The following is a 20,536-nucleotide window of genomic DNA, read 5'->3' on the forward strand; positions in this document are numbered from 1 at the left end:
GCGGCTCAGGTCTAAGTTCCACCTCTTAAAACTCTTCCAAATTTTTGTGTGTTTCCTGTGTTTTATCTTAACATTATTACATTGAAAAGTTTCATGCGTTTCCCCTATTACTACGCGTTCCTGAGGAGGCAAGCTAGGGCGTCACTGCTCAACATTCCATTATCGCTGAAATGTCATGCCTAGGGTCATCCAAAAGACTATCAGAGTTCTGACACACTAGTAACTTAGCAGAAGACATGAATGTATCTGTGTATTAAGGCCACCAATACCTCGGACCCAAATCTTCTTTTCAGGGTTTGGCAGCGAGGGCCGAGAAATGCAATCACTTGAAGGAACAAAACTAGCAGAATTCAGGTAAATCTGGTCGAAGTTGCACGATGACGCTACACGTTCCAAAGATCAATTCTGAACCATGCTACTAATATATCAGTAGCACACAGAAACCAAATAAATGAGTACAAAGCATTCTAATAATATCTCAGGACACAGCAACCAAATAACCGAGTACAGGGACCACTCAACTATGCTTACAAGCGACCAATTGAAAGAGGCGTAAAAGTGTCAGATGTAAAACAGGCTACCAGAGAGTGGATGAAAACTGAGTGCCAGGAACCCAGTACACAAAAGTTCAGTTTACACCACTACGGTAGGCATAATAAGGCTCTCTTTAGCAATATAATGTAATTATTGAATACTAAATAAGATGAAACCTCCCAAATGAGGGGGTGCAGTGGCAACGACAGAATCATTCAGACCATTGTGATGGTAGTGCATGTTCTCAAGTCCCTTCTCTCTCTGGTTATAGTTGCTCACCACCTCAAGGGTTCCCTAGCTCAATCAGATCTCACCTGCCATTAAGTACAGATTAGATTAGCATGGAAGTTCCTAGCAACGCGATAAGAGATTTTTTTTAAGTATGACATTACAGGAGAACGAGAACGGGATGCACATCTGCTCCTCGGGCTTCTGCTTGCAGATCTTCCACGAGAAGGCTGCAAAAGAGTTGAATGAACTGCACTGAACAAACCATTTTCACGATGTAGCATAGTTAAGCTTGGAATACTTACAGAAGAGACAGGGGATCGGGATCTTGATAGCGATCTGCAGAAGGTTCCAGAAACAAAATTCATTACTTAATGATGTGTTAGTAGCAATGAGATACAAAAACTGCTATCATTTGAAATACGCATAAAGAGGTTTCAATGAATTGGTTCACTATTTTTGGAGTTTATGCTCCCAATCAGGTAATAAGGTCATAACTGAAACTGCAAATAGGCAAACTAAGCAAGGTTTATCATATCTCCTACTACCTAAAAAAACGAAGTTCTGTTTACCTCTCGGCTGAATCCGCTCCCCCCCCCGAGTCTGCCCACGCTAAAAAAAAAACCCGGCATCCCCGTCTCCCTCGGTCCCTCCTTCCCGGTCCGCCCCCCCACGCCTTTCGACGGTTCCTCCGCCACGCTCTCGCTCTGCAGCCCCGCTCTTGCGACCCTCCTCCGCCAGCTCTCCTCGGCGCCGAGCGCTCCGCCGCCCCACTCTCGCACCGGCGGCCCTTGACCTGGGACACGGCGAGCTGACCCGCGCGCTCCTCCTCCTCCGCCAGCTCTTCTCGGCGCCGATGCTCCGCCGGCCTGCGCTCCTCGGCCCCACGCTCACGCCGGCCCGCTGGAGACCCGGTGTGGCGGCCCTTGACCTGAGATACGGCGAGCCGACCCGTGCGTCCCTCCTCGCTCCGCCGACCCGCGCGCGCCGAGGCCGTCATGGCGCTCTGCTCCGACGTCACCTCGCCCCAGTCCGGCATGACAGCCGCGCCTCCTCGCCGACTTCGCGTCGCCGCTCGGTCCCGCCCACCGCGCCTTCCGCGCCCTCACCGGATCGCGTGCTCGACGGCGCGCTGCCGCCGCCTCTGCTTGGCTGACCGGGGCAGGACGCCTCCCTCCCCTCCGGCGCCCTCACGCTCCACTGCGCCGCACCAGCGCCTCACCCTCCACTGCACCTCGACTTCGCCCGGTGGCTGCTCGTCCCGCCCGTTCCCTTTGGTGAGTCTGCCTCGATTTCCTTGTTGATGCTTCTTCCTCTTGCCCTTGGTGAGTCGTGCCGGATTTGATTTGTCAGCCAAGCGGGGACGCCTCTCCACCCTTGCAGTGGTCACCAAATGGCTCCAGAGAGGTTATGAATTTGCTCCTTGAGTACAAACTCAGTCGATGAGAGGTGATATAATCAAATTAGTTTGGGTATTGATTGGTCTCTTGAAATATCAAAACACCAAGAGGATGTCATGTTACCTAGCTTGAGTGAATATATAAGTTATTGTCCCCTTCATATCTCGTGCACTTCCCTTCTATTTGCTTCTCTCCCTTATCTCCCTTTACCAGCTTCCTCTTTCCGATTTGTTTTGTCCTTCAGATCCGTCAGAGAAGACGAAGTGGCGCGAGCCCAACTGCTGCCGCTGCAGCAAGGACAAGATGGGCAAGGTCAAGAACTCGTGAGTAATTTTATTAGCCTGCAATTCCCTCTAACCCGCCACAGTCTTGCATCTCTGTTCAAGCACGAGCATTCCTAATGTAACCTCTTGCATCCTCTCCTTTAGCGTGTAGATTACTGAATGCACACCACGTTTGTTGCCGGAATTGGTGTGCAGTTGCTAGAGTGAAGATTCCCCGTAACACCATCCTCCTGGTCTCCAATGTCACAGTCTACCCACCAGGTGTTCGATTTAATGCTTATAATAGGATACTATTCTCCGGTAATATTTTTCTGTGTCATAATTTGTAAAAAGGTGTATCACATGTTTAGTAGCACTGTGGACTTCCAGGGATGAGATAAAGGAGGTCATAAACAAGGTAGGAAAAGAGGATGATATCAGAGAGGTGTCAAGTGATGAGATGGAATTTTTCCTTGTTCATGAGTTGTGGTTCACTTCTCTAACACAAGATGAGTGTGCAACTAACAAATCTCAGTCGGTTCGTGTTATCATATTGATCTCTTTGACATTAGCTTGTTGAAAGAACAAAATAATCCTTCAGTTTCAGATTGTGGTTTGTATAATTTTTTCCTCTATAGATTAATTTGAGATATTCATTGAAAACTAGGATATTCTGTACCAATTGCTAAACTGAATTGGAGAACTGTTGTTTTTCTGCACAGCAATGCAAATATCCTGGTGCTCTTTTGGGACAAGTGTTGTTTCTATGAAGAGAAATGAAAAAACTACTTCAAATACACTATATAGGTATACTCATTTGCTACCTGGTGCTATTTTGGGACAGTCACTGCAGAAGATTTTCTGCAGGAGGCATTCGGCTCACTATGATGCTTTTTTTATTCTGTACATTTTTCGAGTTATATGAGTTAGCTGAAGTTGCAGACTGATGGTATATTTTTTATGCAACATGCAACTGTTTTTGAAGTGCAACATAGTATACCTTGATTTTTGTATGCTACTGATATTGACTATTGGCCAGAAAATAATGTTGATAAATATGGCCTACTAATGAGTTTTTTTTTTTGCGACCATCTATATAGGAAAGAAATGGTTGCATATGGCAATGGATTTTACCTTGCTATGGTTGATGTGAATGAAAGAGTTTCTGGGAATTGGAGCCGGTCCAAAGTTCTATTGCACTTGATCTGCTATAAGGTTTGGAGTTCTGTTGGTGTTGAGCCATCCCTTTTTTTTGATAATATAGTTACATCCATGTTTGAATAGAAGCAAGAGCTTGTCAATGAGTTATTAGAACCTACAACTCACATCTGGAAACATATTTCAAGTAGATAGAGCTTGTCAAGGATAAGGTCAGTCACTCTGTTTATCTGGATGCTTTTTAAGCACGATTCTTTTGAGTTTTAGATATCGATAGACAAGCTCAGTATTTTCATGGTAAATGTAATGTATTATTTGCCTACACTGAATAGTGTTAGATCAGTTGCAAAGCAAAATAAATGCTAAATCCTTTGAGAATATGTAGAATTGTATTTCCACTTTCCTCTTATTTTTTTGGGCTAAGAGAATCTCTAATATTTGAAAACAACAAACAAGCAGTTTGAGAACATTGTCTGATACAATTGTTCAAAACTTTCAGAAACTAAATTGTCAGGTGAACCTTTGGTTTCTTTTTCCTCTTTCTGTGATCCTCAATTATTTCTTGAAGTTAATGCGTTGTGTGCCCTTAGAGTTTCATGATCAAATCATATATTGTTCCTATCTTTCTGGGCAAGGCAAACATCAGTTTTCATTAACCAAATATCTCAATGAATGTGCGGTCTAATTCATCTGTCAATAGTTCAATGCATTGTAGGCTCACGTTGCCTCTCCAAGCTTCGACGTGCCAGCTCGACAGCTTGTCCTTCTGGTTCGACAGCCAACAGGACAAGTCCAAACAGGCGGGCATCGGGCAGAGCTCCATTCAGGCAGTTTGATAGCCGCATGAAGGGGATTAGAGTGGCATCTTATTGTTCCGGTGGAAAAGGAAATAAAGAGAACTCCGAAGTGCTAACAATAATGCTAACTGGGGAATTTGTTTCGTCTGTAGCAAGGTATGGGCACAAAACTACTTGAATTCCTGCATGTTCATTGATATAGATGAATGTATGGAATCGAGCATGATCAATACTATTTCTCCAGCTGGTTACACATCAAACTTGCAAAAATTTCATTCTTGTATATCATGATATATGTGACTTCATATATTGCTTATTTGTGTATCATACAAAAAAAAATCTTTTATCACCCGTAGCAACGCACGGGCATTCAATTAGTCTCCTTATAAATGTCAACTTTTTTGAGCTAGAGCAAACTCAGAATGCACATTGACAAGAAAATACTTAAAAATATAATTTCTTTTGTGTGTGAAAGAAGCACCATATAGACTTCGAAATTTTTACCAGGATGGCAATATCAATTGAACAAAAACTTGTGAATTAACGTCCATTTATATTGAGCCATTGAAATTGAAGCACAATATATTCAACACACCACGAGGTCCACATGTCCTTACTGTCAGTCCTATCTTGCTCCTAGGACTGGTTGTAGCCCACTTGTCATACATGCATCACAATCCAGCTCTACTATCCAAAGTCCCAAACCATCCACTCCGATTCTCAATACATCCAATAATCAATCAATGCAATCCCCAGATCACCGGCATGGCCAGATCTAGGAAAAACAAAAGCAAACCTTGAGCAGTGCAGGTTGGCCAGCAAGCTCTTTATGTTTAATCAGTAATCACTAACCACAGAGTAAATTCAACTCATGCTAATTTAAAGAGAAATTGGTGCATCTGAAAAACATATCATGTGTGTTATAAGCCAGTAAGCATTCCAAAATATATCAAATTAAAATTCTGGCACCTAACTTTGTTTTTCTTCAAGCTTTGATAAAAAAACAATGAAACCGTTTCTTATGCAGCAGGCTCTGATTAAAATCTATGGTGAATATATGTGAGTTTCATATGTAGAGTCCATTTTTTTTACTTTTAAAGTATAAAGTAGGAAACATAATTTGGGTCCACATATGTATACATTTGTTTGCTAAATATGCAGAAAAAACTCTGGGTTAGGGATTTATGAAGCTGATAAGGAGAGGACTGAAGCTTCGCCATGAGAAAAACAAAAACAAAAGAGATGCCGCCACGTTAGAGAGATGACTGGTTGATACAGCAGCAGAAGTGACCAGAAAAAAATAGTTTTAAAAGAAGCTAAAATTCTGGTTACCCTATCCTTGTCTACTCTAGGCCATTTCCCTCCAACTTGGCATGCTTTTGAAGGATCAACACTCCCCACTTCAGCATTGCAAGATTTATATATAAGTTTGTGGTAGAGAAAGCTTAAAATTTTCAAGGAGCATGATCTAGAAGGTGCTTGAAAGTGTAGACCTGCACATGTGGAAGCTTGTATAATGCACGGCAGGCTCGAGGTTCTAGAAGGCTTTTTGTTTGTGGAACGTGCACCATATGGTAGGAAACAAATAAGTTTTACAATAATAAATGTGCCTCGCTTCGGGCTAGTTCACAAAATTATGGCATGCCTACATAAAGTGAGGCTTCCTTATTTTTTAGCACCATAGGTGTACTGCATGTCCACACCACATGTTGAAGATGACAAAGAACAAGATCTGATTGCTTTCACCATTTAATTGATGAGTAAGTACTAAGTATCATGTTCCTTCTAACAATAAATTTCCAGGCATAACATGCAGATTCAACCCAAGCAGTTACAATTTCACAAATGCACATTTCCCATCAATATATATTCACATACCTTTCATCCACAGGTGATGGTGACCGAGAAACAGATCTAAGTAAGAAACAACAAATAAGAATAGGTGCAAACAAACTTGGATGTCGAATTTGTGAGCACGTATACGTACTTCGGACTCCTGCTCCTGCTGTAACCGGGGCTTCTCGAGTATGAGCGGCTACGGCTTCTGCTTCGTGATCTAGCATCATACTCCCTCAACTATAATAGAATAACAAATCAACATAGTTTCATAATCAAATAGATATCATGCCAGGCATCTTAGCAATTTCTAAAACTAAATTGAGGAAAACAAGAGGACATACTCTGATATACGCCCTAGAAAATGCATTCCTGAACAGTGAGTCATCAAGCTTCCTGATCTGCAAGATGGAAAGAGAAAAATGCATAAGAGTAAAGCATGCCAAATGACACAGGAAAGAACACACATTTAATTAGAGCATTCTTTTCAAAAGTCGGACAGACCCTATAAAAAGGAATAAATGATACAAGTTAAAGATCATATTGAAAGCAATGAGTAAAAGACATGCAAAACTCACCGCATATTTCATGTCTTCATAGTTTGTATAATCCACAATTCCAATAGTTTCTGCAGCACAAGAAAGAAGAAGAAACAAATGTCATCAATATGTGGAAATTCAGAACAGAACCTGAAGATTTCCTATTTTAGAGGGACAATGAAGCAATAATTAAGGCCACATGATATAAAAAATTAGTGATCACATTTACGACCTTATGCTGCAATGAAACAACATAAAATTTAGGAGTGCTCAAACTACTAACCTCCGGCCTCACGGTATACATCAGAGAAACAAACATCACCAGCGCGCCGCATGTGGTCCTGAAATGTAATAAATTGAAGTTCTTTCCAGCAAAAATTACAAGCAGAAGTTAGTTACAAAGGCAGTACCTTCAGATCTTGCCACGATACTGATGAAGGTAAACCCGTGATCATAACTGTATGGTTCAGAAAATGTAACCATGAGAATCTCTGTAAGGAGCTATAAGTAAACTTTCTCAGAAGACAGAAGTACCAACCACGGTAATCAGAGCGCCTAGAAACACCTCCACGGCGTGTGCTGCTATAGCTGCTAGAACGATCATAAGAGTAAGACTGACCTCTTCCACCATGAGCTAATTCAACCTGAGTAGAAAACACATTTTCAGCACATAAGCGCAAGAAAAACCAAACCAGACTCCTCTTCAGGGAAAATGACTCAATAAATGAAACACATATCTTAGACTACATACCCGCAACCTGTAGTCATCAAAGTTATACCCATCACGCCCATAAATTGCGTCATCAGCGTCACGTAGGTCCTCAAACTACAAAAGCACCATATTTTTGTTAACCAGATGTTTGTTTGCATCAGAATGAAATTTCATATGCTAGATAGCTTTGGATTTTTAATGGTCAAAACATGATCTAAAATAGATTATAAAATGAAAAAGATTAATAGAGCTGTTGTTCTAAATTTAGAAGTAAGACCAAAGCAAAACATCTTCACCTCAACGAAAGCGTATCCAGGAGGTCTTGGAGGTATCTTCAGGTCAATATCCAAAATTCGACCATACTGCACAATCATACATTCAAGGAAAAATTAAGACAACTCAAAGACGAGTTCTTTGAAGGAAGCAAAAGGTGTATTGTCATACAAGATTCAACAAATATACTAAGGTCCAGTTTAACAAATCCCCTCACTTGTCCCATATCCAATCACAGTTAGGATCCGACCTTTCTCACAGACGACGGACCACTATGGGCAGGAGTTCAAAGGTTGATCTGTGTGAGAAGGTCTTGGTTCTTACTCCCCGCAGGAGTAATACAATACCGTGGGGGCTGTCTTCTCCCCGCAGATCAAGTTTTTTTACTGGCTATATGATATGTTGCCAACAAAGATCGATTGCATCGAAATTACAAAAGAATCACCTCCAATTCTGAACTTTAGCATGATTGCAGTTGCAGGAATGTCAAGTGAGATGGAGTAATGCCATATAGCCATGTCAGGATAAATGCAGAAGTTAGGCGCTCACAGGATAAATGAACAAGGCAGTTGTCGCTAAGGTTGTACAAAGGTAGCATGGGATATACTGTTCAGCAATAAATAAAACATAATGAGATCAAAGCTCTCAAGTACGCCACAATGATATATACAGCCACAACATGGACCAAGTAACAATGAGAACTAAACACTTGGGTACTCCTTCAAAGGAATGAACTCAACATAGGCCATAGCGATAATCTTAAGACCTCAAGGAAGCGCAGCTGATCAGAAGTGGAATCAACAATTTATCATGAGATTCAGATATGCAGATTGGGTGATGATGTCTTAGGCCCTCCGCAGTGTGGTAGTGGTGCCCAAAAAAATTGGACCCCACCATCAAAATTTGGAGTCACTCCTCCCAAGTAGCAGTGTGTTAAAATATCGGCACCGACGCTATCTGTAAAAGGAGGGCCCACGGAAGTAAAAATAATTGCCCAAGCCGTTTCTTTCGCGCGATGGATCCAGAAACCCCTCGTTCCCCTTGCCTCTCTCGTTCCTCTTTCCTCTTTCTCTCCGCTGACGAGCGCTACGAGCTGAGGAAACAAATTCCATGCCGATCTCTCCATCCCCCAAATAAATTGGCCTCTCTCCTTTCAGATCCTGCCTCCCTAGCCTGTCTCTTACTCCGATCTGGTGGCATCTGAAGGAGGCGAAGTTGGGTCGGGCCTGGAGAACAGCGGCGGCGCAGGAGAAGAGCAATGCTGTGGGAGAACAGCGGCGCAGCGCCACGGGGATGTGAGATTGGAGGCTTGGACCGCGTGGTCTTCGTCATTGCAGCGGGCCTCGCCATGACGGCCATGGCGGCATGGACCAGGGGCTCGGTGCGCTAATCAAAATGATTGGCTGCAATTGATGCAGGCGCCTGGGCGTGAAGGTGAGTCGCTAACCAAGTCATATGCAGGTCTGGTGGTTGTGAGACGAGGCAAGCAGCAGCCGGAGTAGATGACTTTGGTGCATCGATTTTCTAGGCAATATCACAGGTACTAAATTTCTTTCTTGCTATACATATTCTCTGATGTCCCGAGACAGTAAAGTTAGCATCATAGCATGGATAAAGCAAGGAGTAATCTAGAGTATATGGAAAGGTTGTTAAAAAGAACAATATTTTTGGATCTTGACACAACAAAACATGGAAGGCTTGAGATTTTAAACCTGATACATATCAATTGCTGCAGACCAACAGTTATATAAAGTGCATACATAGGAGTGCATACAGTTTTAAAGAAAAACTAAATTACTCTAGTCTTGACCCCCTCCAAAGCGCTGAAATATATGCTCAACCAAATCCGTTTTAAGACGACAATGCATATCTCTATCCTGGATATCTTCTTCTATCCCTAGAGCCCTGGAAAACCCATGTGTCGTGGGCTTTAGGGGGTACCCACGGCCGGGTGGCGGAACGCACCCGCCTATTCCCCGAGGGGGAGTACTCGGGAAAGTGCTAAGGTATTAGGCCGATCAAGCTTGGGGGCAAGAACGCAAGAACACACGGATTTGGAGTGGTTCGGGCCGCCGGAGCGTAATACCCTACGTCCACTGGATGGTGTATTGTTCTTGGTAAAGAGTCTATCCTCTTCCCAGCCGTGCTTCCTCTGGACATGAGTCCTTCTCTAACGGGCGTCTCCTTTTATAGAGCAAGGAGGACGTGTACACAGACGTTGGACCCTGATAGGTGGGCCCAACAAGGATGTATACTATACTAGATAGATACTAATGGTGCTACAGTGATCGAGAATCTCTTACCGGATACGCTTCATCGTCCTGTAGACTCTTTGACCGAGGGAGGGGTCTTCTCCTGTCCCATCGGCGAGGCGCCCGTTGAGGTAGTGTAGCTTGCGGCGTAGTCTGTCGAGGCTACCGTGCAGGCGTCATAATGGGCGAAACCGAGCCGTCGTGTCCAACTGGCATTGTAGACTGACATACGCGGCGTGGGCGGCACCAGCGACTGCACTGTGCGCCTTGGTAACACGCGACCAACAGTGCAACCTGGCAAAAGCCGCCTCGGGCCTTGCTCCGCCTACCGTATTGAATACGGTACGTAGGCGAGTCTTCCAGGGGAAGCCACGCGGTTCCGCACGCGTGCCCGCACCCACTGACACATGGCAGCCCCGGACCAGCCCCAGGCGGGGTATCGGCTCCTCCCTGCTGAGGGGTCCGGATAGTATATGGGGTCCGGGACCCGGCGGGGGTCCGGAACTCCCTGGGAGGTCCGGGGCCCCCAGCTGTTTTGGCTGAGGGCTACCTCCCCCGGGACATGTGGCGTCACCAGATCCTCCTCAAGCGGGGAGCGGATCCGGGGCCGTTTGCTGAGAGTAGGGCTCCAGACCTCAGGGGTCCGACTATTCGGCCGTTAGGGCGTAGTTAAGGATAACTACGAGACTCTCACCTAGACACAGCAAGAGGGGGTACCCCGGTCCTGGGGTACCGACAGTGGCCCCCGGGTCCACCTCGGGAGAGGTACGAACCCGCGGGTGGGGCCATTTATCGTGACGCAATTCGGATTGCGTTGTCGTGCTTACGTTGTGAGCGGGTGCTCCGGACCCCTTCAAGGCCGCAGCACTTGTTGCCAGGTTCAGGTACTAGAGCGCTCTCCACAGGGCGGCGAAGGTGCAGGCTTAGGGTACGGAACCAAGCTAAGTGGCTGCACAGACCTTGATCTGCCCAGGGAGCGAGCACCACTTCCCCGGACCCGGCTCCAGGCGACCGTGGCGAGCGGTCTCCGCCGGAGCGGGTCACCGGAGTGGACTTGAGTCGACCGTGGCGAGCGGTCTCCGCCGGAGCGGGCCACCGGAGTGGACTTGAGTCGACCGTGGCGAGCGGTCTCCGCCGGAGCGGGCCACCGGAGTGGACTTGAGTCGACCGTGGCGAGCGGTCTCCGCCGGAGCGGGCCACCGGAGTGGACTTGAGTCGACCGTGGCGAGCTGTCTCCGCCGGAGCGGGCCACCAGAGTGGACTTGAGTCGACCGTGGCGAGCGGTCTCCGCCGGAGCGGGCCACCGGAGTGGACTTGAGTCGACCGTGGCGAGCGGTCTCTGCCGGAGCGGGCCACCGGAGTGGACTTGAGTCGACCGTGGCGAGCGGTCTCCGCCGGAGCGGACTTGGACTGTCGCTATCGATCCATCAAGATACGTATCTGGACCTAGCAGTATGGCACAGGAAACCAAGCCTTATACTAGAAAGGAGCCCGGGACACCTAGGAACAGTAGCCTCGGATACTAGGGGACTCGTAACAGGGCAGTGAAGTACGTAGGCTTAGGGTACATTACCAGGCTAAGCTGCGCGGGGCTTCTCTTCCCCAGGATACGGGCACCACTTCTCCTGAGCAGGTCCCTAGGGGTCCGAACTGCCTTCCAGCTAGAAGGGGCATTCCAACCTGACCACTAGCCATCAACTCAATTTGGATCATTTAGCAAAAAATGCAAGCTGGTCAGGTGAGTGCTGTTAGGTTAACGTAAAGATAAGGCTGAGGAAGCAAATCTCCTTTATTTCTTGGTTAGTGGTGTACATCAGAGATCGGGATTATGAGGGCGGACCTCTACCGCTCTGGACCACTTGCTGGTGTTGCCTGATGAAGCCAGAGGTCGGGTTTACAAGGGCGGACCTTTACCGCTCTGGACCATACGTAGGCACCATGTTATTACAAAGGAGAAATACATTCAATCCTATCTAATGTTAACCTTCAGCCGTCGCCCTGTGAATCTTGCTCGTCCCCGGTCGGAGTGGAACTGCCATCTTGGAAATTCCTCAGTTGTTGGGGGCGAAGGCGGTCTGGACGTGCTTATACAGCATCATCCAGCATCACCTCGGGAGCTTGTCGGGCCCTCCTTTGCACAAGAACTGTTTCATGCTTAGTTTGCATGAGAACAAATTCTTTGGCTTTGAATGGGAGTGGCCCAGCCGCCGCTGTCTGCCGCCGGAAGCCCAGCCCGATGATTGCTTATCACAAGCTGGGTGCTCATGAGCTCGGAGCGTGGAGAAGGGCGGTCGTTCGCCGGCTCGACCTTGGTGCTGGTGTTAGGCCCCCGCGCCTGGTGGCGGGATCCTATCTGCAGCAGCACTAAGAGAGTCTCGGTCCTGGCGAGGGAGGAGGCGACGATAGACTTCCCCCGGGCCACAGTGGTCGGCTCCAGGCTTCACATTGAGAGAAAGCCTTGAGCCGACGCCATGTCGCCGCAGGGGAGTCCTGGCGGTTGCTTGAGAGAAAACCTTGAGCCGACGCGGAGATGTTGAAAGGTGACGCACAGCGGGCGTCTCCGCTGCGCGCCACCGCGCCGGCTCTGAGGTGTCGTAGTGGCGACGCACAGCAGGCGCCGCTGCCGTGCGCCGCCGCACCGAGGGTGCTGCTGCCTCGGCGTAGTAACATGTGGCGTAGGTGCCGCCATGCCTCTCTTCATCTTCTCGCCGCCGTTGCAGAGGATGAGCTCAGCCTCAGAAGCCTGGAGATCTAGCCAACGCTTGCACCTTCCCCACAGACGGCGCCAAATGCCGTGGGCTTTAGGGGGTACCCACGGTCGGGTGGTAGAACGCACCCGCATATTCCCCAAGGGGGAGTACTTGGGAAAGTGCTAAGCTATTAGGCCGATCAAGCTTGGGGGCAAGAACGAAAGAACACACGAATTTAGAGTGGTTCGGGCCGCCGGAGCGTAATACCCTACGTCCACTGGATGGTGTATTGTTCTTGGTAATGAGTCTATCCTCTTCCCAGCCGTGCTTCCTCTGGACCTGAGTCCTTCTCTAACGGGCGTCTCCTTTTATAGAGCAAGGAGGACGTGTACACAGACGTTGGACCCTGACAGGTGGGCCCAACAAGGATGTATACTATACTAGATAGATACTAATGGTGCTACAGTGATCGAGAATCTCTTGCCGGATACGCTTCATCGTCCTGTAGACTCTTTGACCGAGGGGGGGGGGTCTTCTCCTGTCCCATCGGTGAGGCGCCCGTTGAGGTAGTGTAGCTTGCGGCGTAGTCTGTCGAGGCTACCGTGCAAGCGTCATAATGGGCGAAACCGAGCCATCGTGTCCAACTGGCATTGTAGACTGACATACGCTGCGTGGGCGGCACCAGCGACTGCACTGTGCGCCTTGGTAACACGCTACCAACAGTGCAACCTGGCAAAAGCCGCCTCGGGCCTTGCTCCGCCTACCGTATTGAATACGGTAGGTAGGCGAGTCTTCTAGGGGAAGCCACGCGGGCCCGCACGCGTACCCGCACCCACTAACACGTGGCGGCCCCGGACCAGCCCCAGGCGGGGTATCGGCTCCTCCCTGCTGAGGGGTCCGGATAGTATATGGGGTCCGGGACCCGGCGGGGGTCCGGAACTCCTTGGGAGGTCCGGGGCCCCCAGCTGTTTTGGCTGAGGGCTACCTCCCCCGGGACATGTGGCATCACCGGATCCTCCCCAAGCGGGGAGCGGATCCGGGGCCGTTTGCTGAGAGTAGGGCTCCGGACCTCAGGGGTCCGGCTGTTCGGCCGTTAGGGCGTAGTTAAGGATAACTACGAGACTCTCGCCTAGACACAGCAAGAGGGGGTACCCCGGTCCTGGGGTACCGACACCATGAATTGGCCCATGTCCATAATTTAACAATGGTGTGGAGTTACCTTCATCATAGTCTTCCTCGTAGTCATCATCGTACCGAACTCTGAAAGTATCTCTTTCATCCTCTACAATCATGTTGTGTATTATAATACATGCGTACATGATCTCAGCAAGTGATTCCACTTGCCACATACGTGCCGGGCTGCGTAGTATGGCAAAGCGAGTTTGCAGAACACCAAATGCACGCTCCACATCTTTTCTTGCTCCCTCTTGGCATTCTGCAAACAGTTTGTCTTTGTTGCATTGAGGCAAATGTATTGTTTTTACAAACGTTGCCCATTCCGGATAAATACCATTTGCTAGGTAGTATCCCATATTGTACTCATTGCCATTGACTGTAAATTGAACCTCTGGAGCTCTCCTTTGTACTACCTCTGTGAACAGAGGGGATCTATTAAGGACATTGATGTCATTGTTTGACCCGGCAACACCAAAAAATGCATGCCATATCCAAAGGTCATGTGAGGCAACAACTTCCAGCATGACAGTGGGTCCAGCCTGATCTCCACGAGTATACTGTCCCTTCCATGCCACCGGACAGTTTCTCCATTGCCAATGCATGCAATCTACACTTCCTAACATGCCTGGAAAACCACGAGCTGAACCTATATGAAGTAACCTTTGGATGTCTTCTCTAGTTGGTTTTCTTAGGTATGTAGGACCAAAACACTCAATCACACCTCTAGAGAAGGTATTCATGCACTCAATAATTGTGGTTTCAGCAATTCGTAGATTTTCGTCCCACATATCCGCAGGTGTTCCATATGCTAACATACGCATGGCAACAGTGCATTTGTGCAAGGGTGAAAAGCCCACCTTCCCAAATGCATCGCTCCTTTGGCAAAAATAAGGAGACCAAGAACTAAGGGTCTGCACAATGTGTAGAAATAGATGTCGCTTCATCCTATACCTCCGTCGAAACTGGAAATCATTGTACACCGGATTTTCTACGAAGTAATCAGACATCAAACGATCCCTAGGAGCTCCACGATCTCTTTCTATATACCTTCTACTAAACCTTCGGTACTGATTAGACGTACCTCTCTGTTGTGCCTCAATCTGATCTCTGATTTGTGTCTCAATCTGGGCCTCAATTGGATCATTCATGAAGTCCCAAAAAAATTACTCAACTTCAGCATCACTATCTGATTCTTCATGGATTTGCAGTGGAACATTTAGTTCCATGGCCTTCTTTATGGAGAAATTGCTTTGCTGGCTAGTAGAGTTGGAAGCTCTCTGCTGGTTCAAATGAGCTGGGGTGGGTATGGTGGACTGAAAGGTCCTCCTTTTATAAAGGGAGCTCACAACATCTAGTTTTTTACAACAGCTAGTTTGTCAGAACAGCTAGTTTGCCAGAACAGCCTCTTTTACAACAGCTACTTTGTCAGAATAGCCTCTTTTATTTTTAAATGCTAACTTTACATAACAACTACTATATGCCCTGATGTATATTTTGTTTTTTGAATAGGTCACTTTGGGACATGGTAAATAATCAAGGCAAGATATCTCATTGGTGGACATAGAACCAACAGGTTAATAGGGTTTAGGGTTAATACATTGATACATATTCTGATTTGGAGAGGTAGTACAAGATTAATACATTGATACATATTCTGATTTGGAGAGGTAGTACAAGATTAATACATTGATACAATTCTGATTTGAAGAGGTAGTACAAGATTAATACATTGATACATATTCTGATTTGGAGAGGTAGTACAAGATTAATACATTGATACATATTCTGATTTGGAGAGGTAGTACAAGTGAACCCGTCAAAGAAAAAACAACATTTCAATTAAAATGTTGCTTAGCTAAGTAAGCCAATATTTCTTCATGCCTAGCCTTGCTAGCTTCATCATAATTTGTAGTGTCTTTATCAACCAGCACCATATACGTCTCCATTATCTGTAACTTTGTCTTCTTCGCCTCAATATCTGCCATCTTATTTTCAGCTTCAGCTTTGGTTTGTGCAGCTTGTGCCTTGGTAAGTGTTGCTTCGGCCATTTTCTCAACAGCAATAGCTTTCCTCAACTGAAGTTCATTGAACAGGTTTATATTTTCATTTGAAATGTTGTCTTCTGAATGTACTGACTTGCCTTTTGCTTTTTGTTGTGCTTTCGATGTATTTCTCCCTGGTGGTCGCTGCCTTGCTGCAGGGTTTGCATCTTCACTATCTTGATTTGAAGAAGTATAAGCTCTTGATGCATTCAACTTACTTCTCTTGTTGACCATTTCTTCAATTGGGTAAGCTTTACTCCACTTGGGTTGATCCTTCACTACTCTCCACCAATACTCCAGTGCAAAAGGCCTCTTTTTCTTGACAATTGCTTTGTACTCTTCACGGGCTCTTTCCATTACTTGATCACCAGATTCACCACTAGCATGCTCTCTTTTTGCCTTTGTCATAGCATGCATTGAACTTGGTAATGAAAGGGATAGTCTTGTTCCAATGGTTTTTCAATTGACTAGGTGTTCTTCTTTGCTCTTTAGGTGCATGCATGTTGTACTCTGTTGCAACATCCTTCTAGTACCTATCTCCCCTTCTATCAACTCCTTTAATTGGATCATTGGAACACTTCAACCAAGCACTTGCTAACTGAAGGTTTTCCTCCTCTCCCCAATACACACGCCCTTCTTTCTTTGGGCTTCCTTCAGGGCTGGTCTCACTCTTGTCACTCCAATCTACTGTGTTAGTAGGATCTACTTGGTGAAGCTGTTGTTGGGACACCGGAGAAGCTGAACTGTTGACGCTCCTTAGAGCCCCAATTTACGTACCGCAAGCGCACGGATCGTGCAGCTTTTCCCTTAGAGTATTCCCCCAAGGTTTATCAATCCACGGAACAAGCGTTCTACTATGCTTAACTAAGCACTAATGACATTGGTAAAAGATCTATATTGAGTGATTGAGTGTGAAATAGATCTAATCTAACCAATCTAATCTAATCTAATCTAGACTAGTGAGCAATGATAGGTGTGTGTACAAGATATGAAGAGCATTTGTCCATAGGGTCTAGGATCATTAGAGATGTAATCGCCGAGCAACAAAGAATGGATCTAATCTACCAAAGGTGTGTTCCAAGATCAAAACCTTTTCCCTCCCGCATACTGTCACTACACGAGGATAATCAGTAACGAACAACAAGAACACGATAGTTGATGTAATCTAAGTAAACCATGCAAGAGCAAAGCAAACCCAAAGCCAAGTTGCAACCTATTAAGCATCAAAGCATCATCAACAAGAATCATGATAGATCAATCTCATAAAGGATTTGGCAATTACAACTCAAGGTCTCCTTACAACCCCATGAACAAATGAGGACTTTACCCCATGAAGCTAGGCGAAGCGTAGTCAATCATGGTGACAAAATCTCCGGCAAAGGATGGATCCCTTGTTGTCCTTCAACTTGCAGCGGCGCCGAGGGATGATGAGGCCTCCGGTGTCGCCTTTCTCTTGTGTCTAACTCGAATGGATCTCTGGAAATCGTCTCTGGATGCTCTCTCTTTCTTGATGGCGGCTTCGAGGCATATGTAGGCGGCTCTGGTCGATGGTTTTGGTAAAACACTGGCAAGGGTTGACGAGTACTTCGCGCTGAAGAAAGTTGAGGCCGATTGGGCCCTGGAATGGGCTAGGCCGGCCGGCTTAAAGGCTCCAGGCCGGTCGGCCTGGGCTCCTTCTGGCCCCTTTCGGCTCCATCTTTCGCGTGCGGGCTCTTCTCCTTATTCTTCATCTTAGCCTAGTTGTGACCCTGCGTCAAAATATCTCCGAAAATGTCCAATTTCCTGCCAAAATGCAACATGCTCCAAAATCCAAGACAAAATCGAAAATGGTCAAGTTCGGGTGCCAAGTGGCGGGTTAGTACATGAATCATCCCGAAGAAATTACCAAAACCACTCCTAATTATATAATAAAATGGGTACTTAAGGAGCGCCAACATGAACCAACCGGGCTACTCTCATCAGCTCGCGAATCACTGCTTCTACTACCTTGGAAGAAAGCCATGGATCCAACAGGTGATGCTTGGCTGCCTTCTTGTGTTTGTTGTCTCAAGCCCTGGTGAGGACCTTGACAGCTTCCTTGTATGAATGAGTACTGTGGGTGGCTACTGTTGGATTGACCTCCAAAAGGATTGAATATGTGTGAATACTGAGGGTTGAAATTGTTTGAGCGTGGGTGTAATCGAGAGAAGAATGAATGAACTGCAAGTTTTTCATTGAATGATCTCGGGGATTTATACATAGCGAACCGTCGCCACGGGAGTCGCGAGATGCCCGTTCGGGGACACGGATATGTGGTCGCCCAACGGACAGTGCTTCCGGCGATGTCGGTTCTCGAGAATGTAGCGTAGTCCGTACGGAACTTTACAGGGAGGTTACATCGTGATTGTAGGATTGCATCTAATGGCTAATATTAATCTACATTGCTAATCCAAGTGGATGTGATCCCTGCAATCCTATAGGCTCATCTCCTGAGGAACGGATTGCCTCTTAACACTCCCCCTGATCGCATCCAGTCTTGAGATCAATCAATAGCTTCAGAACCTCCAAAAAACCTTGTAGGAAAAATATGAGGTGATAATGTTTGTTGATATGTCATTAAACTCCTCAAAACCTGTAGGAAAAATTAGGAGAAATGATATGACACATATTTAGGTTATTGTTCATTGTAAACTTATATGGAAAAACCTATAAAGGAAAAATCCATAATTTAGTTTAGAACAATGTTATGGATTATGAGCCATAATTAATATATCCTCCTCAAAAACCACGTGGGAAAAATATGAGGAAGAAAATGTCTTTGTTGTTTCCTTTAAAAACCTCTTTTGAGGAAAATAGGAAATATGACATGATATGTATATTGCCTCATTAAAAACCTTATTTATGAGAAAGTTTATAAAAACTCATAAATAGGAAAAGAGTACAATATAATGTTTTAACACAAATGATTAATTTCAGAGAGTATCTCCCCTTAAGCTTGCAAGTCTTTAAGTCGTCGCATACCAATCCCATGAACAAAATTTTGGAACATGGGACCTGGTAATGACTTAGTGAATAAATCAGCGAGATTATCACAAGACTTTGTTTGCAAAATGTTTATTTCTCCATTCTTTTGTAATTCATGAGGATAGAATAATTTTGGAGAAATATGTTTGGTTATATTACTTTTGATATAGCCTGTTTCCATTTGTGTAATACAAGCAGAATTATCTTCATAGATAATTGTAGGTGATTCAATGGAACCAATTCCACTAGATTGTTGTATGTGATTAATCATTCTTCGGAGCCATACACATTCACGTGATGCTTCATATAGTGCAACAATTTCGTAATGATTTGTAGAAGTTGTTACAAGGGTCTGTTTAGAAGACTTCCATGATATAGCTGTTCCTCCATATAAAAATACAAAACTTGTCTGAGATCTGCCATTATAGGGATCAGATAAATAGCCAGTATCAGTGTATCCAATCATAGTTGTGTCTTGGTTTCTTTGGAAAAATAATTCAAGATCTTTGGTGCCATTGAGATATCATAAGATATGTTTAGCTCCTGTCCAATGATGTTTAGTTGGAGCAGCACTATGTCTAGCTAGTAAATTTACAGCAAATGCAATATCAGGTCTAGTTTGATTTGCAAGATACATAAGTGCTCCAATGACACTCAGGTATGGGACCTCGGGTCCCAGTACTTCTTCATCTTCATCCCTCGGTCTAAATGGATCTTTCTCCATGTCTAGAGATCGAACAACCATGGGAGTTTTGGATGGATATGATTTATCCATATTAAATTTCTCTAGTGTTTTCTGGATATAGGCAGACTGATGTACTAAAATTCCTGAGTGAAGGTGCTCTATTTGTAAACCCAAGCAAAATTTGGTTTGACCCAAATCCTTCATCTCAAATTCCGTTTTTAAGAGATTGCGTGCTTCATTGATATCATGAGGGTTGCCAATGATATTTAAATCATCCACATATACGGATATAATGCAGAATCCCGTTTGGGATTTCTTTATGAAAATACATGGGCAATCATCATTATTGATGTATCCCTTTTGTAATAGGAATTCACTCAGTCGGTTGTACCACATACGTCCCGACTGTTTTAAGCCATATAGTGACTTATTTAGTTTTACACAATATGTGTTGCGACTTGCTTTAGGATTCGGAATAGGGATTCCATCGGGAACCTTCATGTAAATATCCGAATCAAGTGACCCATATAAAGATGTTGTCACTACATCCATCAACTGCATAGATAGATGATTTTGAACTGCCAATGCTATTAAGTATCGAAATGTTATTCCACTCATAACTGGAGAGTATGTTTCATTGAAATCAATGCCAGGTCTCTGCGTGAACCCTTGTGCTACAAGTCTCGCTTTGTATCTCACCATCTCATTTTTTTTCATTCCGTTTTCGAATGAAAACCCATTTAAACCCCACAGGGAAGATTTTTGAAGGTGTAGGCATTACTGATGAGAATACCTTTCTTTTTGTGAGCGAGGCTAACTCTGCTTGAATTGCTTCTTTCCATTTGTTCCAGTCCAAGCGCTTTTTGCACTCTGCCATGGTCTTTGGATCTGGATTGTTTTGGATAATTTCAGCAATTGTTTCGGCAAAGTATATGTCGACAATTGTAG

The 20,536-nt window shown here is 45.4% G+C and overlaps 4 protein-coding genes across 43 annotated transcripts; 1 reads left to right on the forward strand and 3 right to left on the reverse strand.

Moving 5' to 3' along the window:
* Positions 1-430: 430 nt before the first annotated feature.
* LOC120647695 (serine/arginine-rich splicing factor SR30-like) lies at positions 431-8,258 on the reverse strand. The gene is made up of 13 exons (XM_039924558.1): positions 8,175-8,258; positions 7,764-7,829; positions 7,507-7,581; positions 7,294-7,399; positions 7,166-7,212; positions 7,039-7,096; positions 6,795-6,844; positions 6,561-6,617; positions 6,368-6,456; positions 6,259-6,294; positions 1,068-1,101; positions 927-992; positions 431-848 (listed from the first exon to the last, which is right to left on the reverse strand). The coding sequence occupies exons 1-13, from the start codon at positions 8,256-8,258 to the stop codon at positions 834-836; spliced, it is 783 nt and encodes a 260-aa protein (XP_039780492.1). The 3' UTR covers positions 431-833.
* LOC120650059 lies at positions 1,363-5,927 on the forward strand. Of its 40 annotated transcripts, none has more exons than XR_005665455.1 (8): positions 1,374-2,039; positions 2,116-2,169; positions 2,407-2,485; positions 2,591-2,707; positions 2,797-2,963; positions 3,148-3,233; positions 3,520-3,640; positions 4,284-4,663. XR_005665455.1 is itself a non-coding variant. In XM_039927038.1 (7 exons), the coding sequence occupies exons 1-6, from the start codon at positions 1,761-1,763 to the stop codon at positions 3,193-3,195; spliced, it is 732 nt and encodes a 243-aa protein (XP_039782972.1). In that variant the 5' UTR covers positions 1,363-1,760; the 3' UTR covers positions 3,196-3,233; positions 3,520-4,663. The 40 variants fall into 40 exon arrangements, 23 of the variants coding, with proteins under 23 accessions (XP_039782972.1, XP_039782975.1, XP_039782976.1 ...); XR_005665457.1 differs by having other exon boundaries at positions 4,299-4,663; XR_005665456.1 differs by having other exon boundaries at positions 1,375-2,039; positions 3,148-3,232; positions 3,526-3,640.
* Positions 8,259-9,446: 1,188 nt separating the features above from the next.
* Positions 9,447-15,143, reverse strand: LOC120647697. Its single transcript, XM_039924559.1, has 2 exons — positions 13,851-15,143; positions 9,447-9,469 (listed from the first exon to the last, which is right to left on the reverse strand). The coding sequence occupies exons 1-2, from the start codon at positions 15,004-15,006 to the stop codon at positions 9,447-9,449; spliced, it is 1,179 nt and encodes a 392-aa protein (XP_039780493.1). The 5' UTR covers positions 15,007-15,143.
* Positions 15,144-15,693: 550 nt separating this feature from the next.
* LOC120647698 (glutathione S-transferase T3-like) lies at positions 15,694-16,308 on the reverse strand. The gene has a single exon (XM_039924560.1). It carries the CDS (start codon positions 16,306-16,308, stop codon positions 15,694-15,696), a length of 615 nt encoding a protein of 204 aa, XP_039780494.1.
* Positions 16,309-20,536: the final 4,228 nt, after the last annotated feature.

This window comes from Panicum virgatum, chromosome 9K (genome assembly GCF_016808335.1).
Source record: "Panicum virgatum strain AP13 chromosome 9K, P.virgatum_v5, whole genome shotgun sequence".
Taxonomy (NCBI): Eukaryota; Viridiplantae; Streptophyta; class Magnoliopsida; order Poales; family Poaceae; genus Panicum; species Panicum virgatum.